This window comes from Myotis davidii, unplaced genomic scaffold (genome assembly GCF_000327345.1).
Source record: "Myotis davidii unplaced genomic scaffold, ASM32734v1 scaffold104, whole genome shotgun sequence".
NCBI classification, from domain to species: Eukaryota; Metazoa; Chordata; class Mammalia; order Chiroptera; family Vespertilionidae; genus Myotis; species Myotis davidii.
Genome location: NW_006296625.1, coordinates 3,586,475 through 3,597,024, shown reverse-complemented (window position 1 = coordinate 3,597,024; position 10,550 = coordinate 3,586,475). Strand labels below are relative to the sequence as shown.

Sequence of the window (10,550 nt, the reverse complement as noted above, 5' to 3'; positions counted from 1 at the left end):
TGTATAAGTAGAGGCCTGATGCATGAAATGAGTCCAAGAGTAGGCCTTCGCAGCCACGGTGGCTGCCTGGATCCATCCCTCACAGCCGCGGCGGATGCCTCCATTGGGCGGCTGCAGCACCGGCTTCATCTGGAAGGATGTCCAGTCTAATTAGCATATTACCCTTTTATTATTATAAATAGTTTCACTACCCTAATCTCCTACGCTTCATTTATTCAAAGCACACACACCCCAAAATCCCTGAAATTACTAATCTTTTTACCTGTTTGTCTTTTCTAGAGTATCATATAAATGGAATGATAAAGTATGCAGCCTTTTTAGACTGGCTTTTTTAGTCTAGCAATGTGCATTTAAGATTCATCCATGTCTTTGCACAGCATGATAGCTCATACTTTCTTATTGCTAATAGCATTTTGTCATGGATACACATAGTTATTAACTAGCTCACCTACTAAAGAACATCTTGATTGCATTGGGGTTTGGGCAATGATGGCAAGATTGCTATCAAAATTCAAGTACAGGTTTTAGTGTTGACATACTTTTCAAATAAATTGAGTAAATACCTGGGAGTGATTGCTGGATTGAATGGAAAGACTATTTTAGTTTTGTAAAAAAACTGTCTTCTAAGGCACATGCACCAAGTTGCACTCCCACCACTAATAAGTGAGGGTTTCTGTTTCTCTGAATCTCTGCCAGCAATTGTGGTGCCAACGTTTCCCCTCATTTAAGTTATTCTAATATGCATGTAGTGATATCTCACTGATGTTCAATTTGCATTTCTGCATGATGAGGCCGAAGTTGGGTATCTTTTCATATGCTTATTTACCATCTGTATACCTTCTCTGGAAAGGGCTCTAGTTGAGATCTTTGACTCAGTTTTAACTAAGTTGTTAGATTTCCTTATTGTTGAGTTTTACATTTTCTTTGTATATTTTGTATTTTGTAAATGTCTTCTCCAAATCTGTGGCTTATCTTTTAATTTTTTTTACAGTCTCTTTAATAGAGCAGAAGTTAATTATTTTAGTAAAATCAAAATCTGTCCTTTTTTTTCTTTTATGGATCATGCTTTTATGTTGTATCTAAAATCTCATCACCTAGCCTAAAAATTTGCTTCTATATTTTTTTCTAGAATTTTTATGTGCATTTTATATTTATGTGTGTGATTCATTTTTCATTTCTGTATAAGATGTAATGTCTGTTTCTAGGTCCATTTTTTGTTTGTTGGGTGGGGAACAGGGGGTGGTCAGTGGCATATGATGTTATTTGTAGAAAAGATAGTCCTGTCTCCATGGAATTGCTTCTGCAACTTTGTCAAAGATCAATCAACCATTTGTGTGAGTCTACTTCTGGACTCTTTATTTCATTCCATTAATATTCATGTATATCTTTTACCAATACCATTTTGTCTTGCTTATTGTAGTACAACTCTTAAAATATAATGTCTGGCATAAATAAATAAAAATAACCACTTATACAAGGAAATAAGATATTAACAAATAAAATAAAATTTAAAAAAAATTAAAAAAAAAAAACAGAAAAAGCAAGGCAATGGAAACAACATCCAGAGCTCTGGAATTTGGAATTATCAAAGTACTCTTACTTATTCAATGAGATAAAAGACAAGATTTAGAACTTTAGCATTGATATAAACTATTTTTTAAAATGATGAAGCAGACTTGAAAAAGAACCAAATTGAAATCCCAGGACTAAAAAAGCAATAACTAAAATTAAGTACATTATATCCAGCTGAAGAGAAAACAGTAAAATAAAAGATGAGTCAATATAATAAAATAGGAGGGAGCAAAAGGATTGAAACAACATGAGTATATGAAAGATTTTATGGAACTTCAAAGCAGTATGGAAAATAATAATTTTTTCAATAAATAGTGATAGGGTAGGAAGAAGTAAACTACAGTGCTTACAGATGTATAGTTAAGTAGTAAATGAATTAAGAAAAGCAAATAAATGATTATCATAGACATCCAAAAAATAATTATATTTAATGGTGTTAACATAAAAGAAAAACCTTTGAAACCTGTAAAGAATTTTTGTGAGTTTATTTGAGCCAAACTGTCGACAGATGCCGGGAAGCAGAACCTCAAGGAATTGAGATAGTGCTCCGGAGAATGGCGGGGTTACATCCGTATTTATACATGAAATTCATTGGTGACAGATTTAAGGAGGTGGGATTAAGCGAAGGGGGGTGGGGGGGGAACCTCTAGGATAGGATAAAAAGTAAAATGATGGATACATACTTAGGTGGGTGCAGGACCAATTAACATGATAATGAAGGAATTTGTAGTATCTGTCCAGGCGCCCAGCACATTTGGTAGTGCCCCAGGGACTCCAGAAAAAGGGAAGTTACAAGTTACCCAGACATTCCAAGGGTATGTTATCCTAGAGGCAAAAAGGCAAATGGGCTCAGTAAGGATCAAAGTTGATCTGTCAGTGAAGATACTGGCCCAGGACATAACTGCCCACCATAACTGCTTTTAGTTAAAGTTTAATTTCAGACCATCCTTTGTGGTTACTTTAGGTCTCTGAGTCTGCTAGGCTGCCACGCAGGCCTTCCCTGAGCTTGTCAGGTCAGCATGTGGCCCCTTTCGTCCACAATGGAGAAGAAAAGTTTGTGTTTGTGAGTAAGACCATGGTGGGGTGCTCTTAATAGTCTATGTTTTCACCTATATATAGCTAGGTTTCACTTTATAATAATTTTATTAAGCTGGACATGTATGTTGAAGCAAAGTTTTAAAATATGGATGGATGGTAGTGATACGGAATTTTTGTACTGGAACCCGGATTCTTTGTCCACCAGAGTCAAAGAATGAATCCACGGACAGAGGGTGGTATAGCAAAGTGGAGATTTATTGAGGAACAAGTACAGACTCCCAAGTACCCTCCCACGCAGAGGGTAATAGCCCCACAGAATGGACTCCCACATGGGAGGGGGAAAGGGTCCACCGACTTCCTGTTTCCATGGTTTATAAAGGCTATAGTTCCTGTGTCCTGACATCCCCTCTGATTTGGTCAATATTCCCTTTCGAATTGGTTACTATAGTGACTCCTGAGGCCCTCCTCCCTCATTGTCCCCCTATTCCTTCTGGGCTATCTTCCTTCTTTATTTTGTAAATAGTATAGACTTTTTTTGGCTACTTCCAGTTACCTTGTCTTATGGAAATATACCTGTTGCTGCTTCCTTGTGTTATGGAAATGTACCTTCTCATGGAAATGCCCTATGTTTTTCCCATGGACCCCAATTCTAAAAATTCCCTAAACCTGCCATTGTTCCCCTAAAATTCCTGTTTCAGTAGCAGACCTAGAGAGGCAAATCTTAAACTGACAGTAGAAAAAGTTCAGAAACAACCCAATTTACATGGAAGGATTGTGTTAAAAATAAAAGGATAAGTTGAAATATCTAATAATTAGTTTGAGCTCCAAATCCCCTTCCTATTCTATTCATTCATGTAACTGCCTCTTGGCCACTCAACAGAAGGCTGAAGGTTTCTTTTCTGTCAGGGTAAAACATTGTCTGGAGTATTAAATATTTGGCAAATGTGAGAGTGATGGTATTTCTCTGAAAGTAGAAAAATTAAGTTAAAATATACGTATACATAATATTAAAGCCCCAGACATCATTCTCAGCTTATGTGCTGATACATTGAGAGTTGGTCTTTATCCTAATATCAAGAGATTAGTAGTCTATTCTGGAATATCTGACCACCTGCAGAGGAAATATTTAAAGATACTGAGTTCAGGTATTTTAGAAAGAGGATTGCCAGATGTAGCAAATAAAAATATAGAATACCCAGTTAAATTTGAATCTTAGATAAACAAATAATTTTTAGTATATCACATGCAATATTTGTGACACATTTATATTTTAAAAATTTTTTTGTTTATCTTAAGTTTAAATTTAACTGGGCATCCTGTATTTTATCTTAGAACCCTAAGAAGGAGGTAGCCCAGCCTGATTAACCTACATGAAGACCACGCTGACAAATTTCAGTCTCATGCACAGAGCTTTCAGTCAGTTATTCACAGACTTAAATATAAGTGAATGGTCAGTGAAGGATTACCAGATATTTGAGAAAAGCTTCTAATATAAAAAATAAATTTTAAAATGCAGCTTGGATAAAATAGAGACTAGTTAAGAAGAAAATAATTTTTGAAACAAATATTTTTAAAGAAATTAAATTGTTTCCCTAAAATCCTAAAACAGTATCTTATTAAAATAAAAAGCAAAGAAAAAAAAAACCTCCAAAAATAATTCCATAAAAATTATCAATGACAGTAGACATATAAAAATCAAAGGTTTAAAATATTAAGTTGATAAAAATGTTCTAGAAATCAGAGCATAAAGAGTAAGAGTTAGAAGAAAAAGATAGATATTACAAGTTAAAGAACGAGTTCAAGAATGTCTTCATCAAAATAATATGGACTCCAGAAAGAGAAAATTAGAAAATGAGATATAAAAATCAAATATCTCAGAGTTTTTCAATAACGGAAGAACATAAATACCCAGATTAAAGTTCCTCTAAACGCCCCCATGCAATGGATTAAAATAGAGCTGCAACCAGCAAGATCACCGTGCGGTATCAGAACACCGGGGACAAAGAAAAGTCTTCTATGAGCTTCCAGTGAGGAAAAGATCTTATGCAAAGAACCAAGAACAAAAAGGATTCCAGATTTTAGCAGCAAAAAAGCTACAAGAAAGTGGGTTAATGTTTTTACTATTTTAAGTGAACTTATGTCCAACCTAGAATTCTGCAAGTATATCCAGTTGTCTTCGTTCGTTCCAGTCGCTTTAACAGAGTACCAGAGAGTGGCTTATAAACAACAGACTTTTATTTCTTGCAGTTCTAGAGGCTGGGAAGCCTGAGGTTAGAGTACAGGTATATTCAGTGTCTGATGATAGACTACTTCCTAGTTCATAGAGATTCATCTTGTCCCTGTGCCTCACATGACAAAAAAAAGCAAAGGAGCCCCCTGCTGCCTCTTTTTTAAGAGAACTAATTCCATTCATGAGGGCTTAACCCTCATGACCCAATCACCCCCCAACGGCCCCACCTCCAAATACCATCACAGGGGGGTTTAGTTTTCAACATTTGAATTTGGGGAGGACACAAACATTCAGTCTATAACACTGGCCAAACTATCAATCAAAGGATGAGGACAGACAGAAGCCATTTTCAAGCATTAGAGCCCAAATTTATCTATGAATTTTCTCTTGTAATCTACTGGGACATGTGCTCTGCTAAAACAAGAGATTAGGTTCAGAAAGGAGGCAACATGGGATCCAGAAAACAGGGGATCCAACACAAGAGGTAAAAGGAATCCCCAGGATGATTGTCAAGGGAGATCTTCAGATGCCTGCTGTGACTGTAACAAGACATTAATACAGCCTAGAGAAGGTAAGAAAGTCCTGGGAAAGACAGACTACCTTATGAGGAAGAAATTTACATATCTGGGGTAGCATCTGGAGAGAATTTATGGTTTTGCCTGTAGAAAATGAAGGGGAAATAAATGAGACAACTGCAAAAAGCATTGGAGAGGATAATGGTCACCTGTATTAGGGTCCTGAACCAGTCTCTTTGAGTTCCTGACTCTGCCACATACACCTTATTTTCTTCAAATATAAAATAGAGATAATAATAATTACTGCTTACCTCATGATGTTGCATTTAGTAATATATAGGTGTGTGTGTGTATTGGATATATATAAACTATGTGGATCTATAAGGACAGTGCCTATCACAACATAAGAGCTCAATACATATTAGTAATTGCAGAGTACTCCATAGCTCGGCTATGTAGCATGTATATAGTCACAGTGATGTTAAACTGAATATTTGATAACTGAAAATACAGTGATACTGAGGTGGATGGAGGGATGGGACAAGTACATGTTTATGAAGAATGGGAAGGGTGTGTGTGGAAGGGAAGATATGCTCAATATTCATTTGATAATATCTAAAAGTGAAAATGAAAAAGTAGTAATAGAAGCATACTATTTCCAGGTATGAATGAAAATACTAGAAGAATTAACTTAAAGAATTAAAGAACTGATTGCCTTTGGCCCTGGCTGGTGTGGCTCAGCTAGTTGGTCATCACGCAAAAGTTTGTCCGTTTGATTCCTGGTCAGGGCACATACGGTGGTGTGGACTTCATCCCTTGTAGGGGGCATGCAGGAGGCAGCCTATCAGTGTTTCATTCACATTGATGTTTCTCTCTCCCTTTCCCTTCTCACTCTAAACATCAATTTAAAATCTTTTAAAAAATAAATAAATGTCTTTTTAAAAAAGTGATTGCTTTTGAATGGAGGTATGGCAGCATTATTTTTCACAAACTTTGTAGAACTATTTGATTCTACTCTGTGCATGAGTAACAAATTTTAAAAAATTAAAACCAGACTTAAAACAAACCAAAAAGTCATTTGTATGCAATGCCAGAGAGAAAGCCATTTACAACGCAGTACATTTCTATGAGGCTTGCAGCCTCCAGAGACTAACACATATTGAATAACCACATGCTCCCAGGGACAGCAGTTACGCTCTCTCAGTGGATGTTCCTGTGGGTGTCATTTTGGAACACATTTGACCCCAACTGTCAGCCTTCTTCTGCATGTGGCAGAATGTCCCCTAGCTCTCTGTGTCACTGAAACAGGTGAATCACTAAGAAAAAAAGCAATACTTCTGTCTGTGGACACTTGTTTATAATGGCATTTGGGGTCCTGGGGCTAGGCGGACAGGTGCTCTTCCAGAAGGCTAATGAGATAAAGCTTCCTCCAGCTGGCCCTTACGCAGAGCTTACACCTGAGAAGCAGATAAGCAGATTTACTCCAGAAACAGACACTGCTTCGGGTTCTTCATTAATCCGCACCCTCGTGAAGGTAAACCAAGAAGGTTATCCTCACTCAACTTGCATCAGTATTTAATTCTTTCCCATATTTCTGTCCTTTTCTTTTGTAATGAGATTTGGGGCCCTTCCATGATTGTTACCAGATTTACCAATGCACAAAAGTCAGAATGTATTTGGAAACCAGAAGGGCTATTTTTGTTATTTGGATTTTTCTCCAAGTTCAAGGAAACAAAGGTACGTTGTTTAAACTTGTTTATTTTTAAATTGCTTACCTGTAAAATCTATTTACAGAAGTGAACATTCAAAATCAACAAGGTTAGCACTGTAACTCAGAGGGCTAGTATATGAGAGGCCCTAAATAAATACTGAATGATTGATTAAATGATTGTCCAAAATGGTTTTTACTTTATTAAATATTTACTACATAATCCTAAATTACAATTTATATTAACAAAATAGGAGAGACGAATGCATCCAACTCCTTAAAATTGACAAATAAAATCTAAAAAATATAATTACTGTTTTTTCATTTATGATCAGACAAAAAGTATATTTCTTACCTTCTCACAATTAAATCACGAGTTGCTTTCCTTAGAAAATAGAAAATCTGCTTTAGCTTCAGAGTTTATGATTACAACCAACTCAGAAGTTTGGTAGTTTTTGAAGTTTTATGTATATAAAAACTAGGCACTGAATGTTCTTATGGCAAATCTTCAAATGAATCTAAAATTAAAGCAAACTACAAAACAGGCATATTTTTAAAAACAATGTATTTTTAAAACTTGAAGAAAGCTTCACTTTTTTTAAAGAATCAGCTTGATTTTTAAGACATGATATTTTTAAGACATTTGAAATCAATAATTTTCAGTTCTTCTTTAAGGATGACATAGTTTCAGACAATTAACATGTTAACTGAACGATTGGTTTAAAATGTCCATAGAAAAGTACAAACAAATAGTTGTATGCTTATAAGTCACACAATAACTGATTCTGTCAGTTATTTTACATATAATTTTAGTGGTTGCATTTGTAGGGAGAAAAGAATTTCTGGAAAATGTTATATAAAAATTCCCTTTATGTTTTGCTACATAAATGATAGTGGGGGAAGCAAAAGTTTACTTACCTGCCCTTTCAACTGTCAATTGCATATAAATGTTTAATTTAGCAAAAATATTTTAATTTAAAAAATTGTGGTATTTTAGTGTATTCTGAATTTAATATGCTAAGCAAGTCAATTTGTCTGTTTCACAAACTTGACTAGGCAAATCAGCTTTGGTTTTTTGTTTGTTTACTTAAGTATGTTAATAATTTCACTATTTTTTCTATCTGTATATTATATATCAGCCCTTACAAACAACTGCAAATTGCATAATTATATGTAGAAAGTATAATAACATAAGCCCACCAAAAAAACTACAATTTGTTGTATACCTATTTCTATGAAACAAAATATTATAACTATAAAATAAAAAATCCTAACATGTTACTTTTTGGGGGCTTTTGATGCTGTAAGAATCTCAAATCTGGATTTCTGTTAATCTTCAATTAGTGGGGTCTACATTAATTAGAGTTTATTTACTTCAGCCAGACTGGTTTCCCATTTGTGACTAATTACCCATCATGAATGTATTTACATAGAAAATGGTTTTAGGAGAGAGAAGATTTCAATGTAATACAACTAGCTTGCCTTGCATAACAATTGGGTGTTACAATTCAAGAATTTGGTTTTGTTAATATAAATTATTTGAAAAATAAAAAAGATGTGAAAAATTACCCATAGTGCTTCCATCCAAACACAGCGTATGCTAGCACCTTCATATGGTTCCTCAGTCTATGTATGCTTACTTAATTTTTTCATGATTGCAGTTCTGTTGCACACAATTTTATACCAGGCTTTTTGTAATTCTAGTATATCATAGGAATCTCCTGCATTGCTATCTAGTTTTGACAAGAATCATGTTATAAGTAGTATAATGTGCCTTTCTGTTAATACTCAACAAAAGTAAAATAGTTGTTTCTAATCGTTTTATTGTCATGAATACTATTCTGGTGAACATTTTGGTGCATAAGCCTCTCAGTATTTAAGATAGCATAAATTCACTAAGTTAAAATTACTGGGTCTAAGCAGTATAAACAGTTTTATGTATTTGATTCATATTGTCAAATTACTTCTCAAAAGGTTTCCTATGCCCTTAGGGGATTCCCCTACTCCCTCCACCCTCCCCATATAATTCCCAGAGTGTTTACATGTACCCACTACAGAATACTAAGGGGTTCAATCCTTGTTTCAAAGGGTTTTCTTTAAGCTTTTCAGATTCTGAATGTAGTTTTTCTACTGATACATAAAAATGAAATGGTTTTTATTTTAAAACATTCATTAAATAAAATTGTTTAGTGCAACAAAGATAGTTGAGTAGTTTCAAAGAACGATTACTTCATGAAGATACCAAGGCTCCTCTCTTAGGTATCCACCGTGGGGATACCAGTTGCACTGGGTGTGTACAGCACTGTTTTATCCTCTTACCTTTCCATTTCACATAAATAATTTCATCTAATCACTTGTGACATTCTGATGTGTAGGATAAAGGGCAGAGAGAAAACCCACCCTTAGCAAGCCCTAAAATGGAAATGGTGTTTATCGCAGTATGTGCCTTTTGCATTACATTTGGTTATACTAAATGAAACCTTTAACTAAGTTATTATTAGTTCACCAAGGTAGGTAGTTATTTTAGTAGCTGTGAAATGTCAGGGAATTTGCATTTGAAGCCACTCCATTTCTAGCTAATCCTTACTACTGGGATATATTCTTTTCATAAAATTTCCTCTAAGGTATATTCCCTCATTGTGGCTCCATTAGAAGAGAACAGGGATCCATTTGTATATCTGAGATAGCTGCCTAGTGACAGTCACACTGACTTTGCAGCTCCTATATTTTTTTAATCTCTGTTACAGTCTCAAGACAGTGTAATTTGAAAGGTTCAAGGCAGGTTATTTTTGTTCAATTATATCTGAGAAGGTGTCCTTAAAATCAAAGCTGTGTAAATTAAAAATGCTTTGCATCCAATTTGTGGCACGCTTCAAACCATTTATTAGATTATATACTTACTTAAAAATAAAGAAGCAATTGCTGCTCTGCGGCCCCTCCGTGCTTTTTTCACTGATCACACTAAAGGACTATTACATGTGTGAGTTAATTAAGAAGCAATGACATGACCTACTGCTTTCGTGGCCATTTCTGTCAATCGTGAGCATGCAGCCACCTCAAATATCAACTATATTTGCATGCTAACCCTCTCTGGAAACTCAGATCCTATATACCTGTAATGCCTCAATCATGTTCACAGATTTTTATGTTGTTTTAAAACAATGGTTCTCAACCCCTTTGGCAGTCGAACGACCCTTTCACAGGGGTCGCCTAAGACCATCCTGCATATCAGATATTTCCATTACAATTCATAACAGTTGCAACATTACAGTTATGAAGTAGCAACGAAAATAATTTTATGGTTGGGTCACAACATGAGAAACTGTATTTAAAGGGCCAGAAGGTTGAGAACCATTGTTTTAAAATAATCTCAGGCAACAAAGTTTGTTTTTCACAATAGTATTTAGGTTTATATTATAATTCAGTATTTATGTGGTAATGACCTAATAACAAGCAGTCAGAGAAAGACAAGTATCACATGATCTCT

General features: G+C 35.0%; 1 protein-coding gene across 1 annotated transcript in view; it reads left to right on the top strand.

The window, feature by feature from the left end:
* Positions 1 to 6,792: 6,792 nt before the first annotated feature.
* Positions 6,793 to 10,550, top strand: part of IMPG1 (interphotoreceptor matrix proteoglycan 1) — a 115,156-nt gene continuing 111,398 nt past the window's right edge. Inside the window, 1 exon segment of the mRNA XM_015569387.1 lies at positions 6,793 to 7,092. Coding sequence (XP_015424873.1) covers positions 7,026 to 7,092 — 67 coding nt within the window. The 5' untranslated portion in view covers positions 6,793 to 7,025.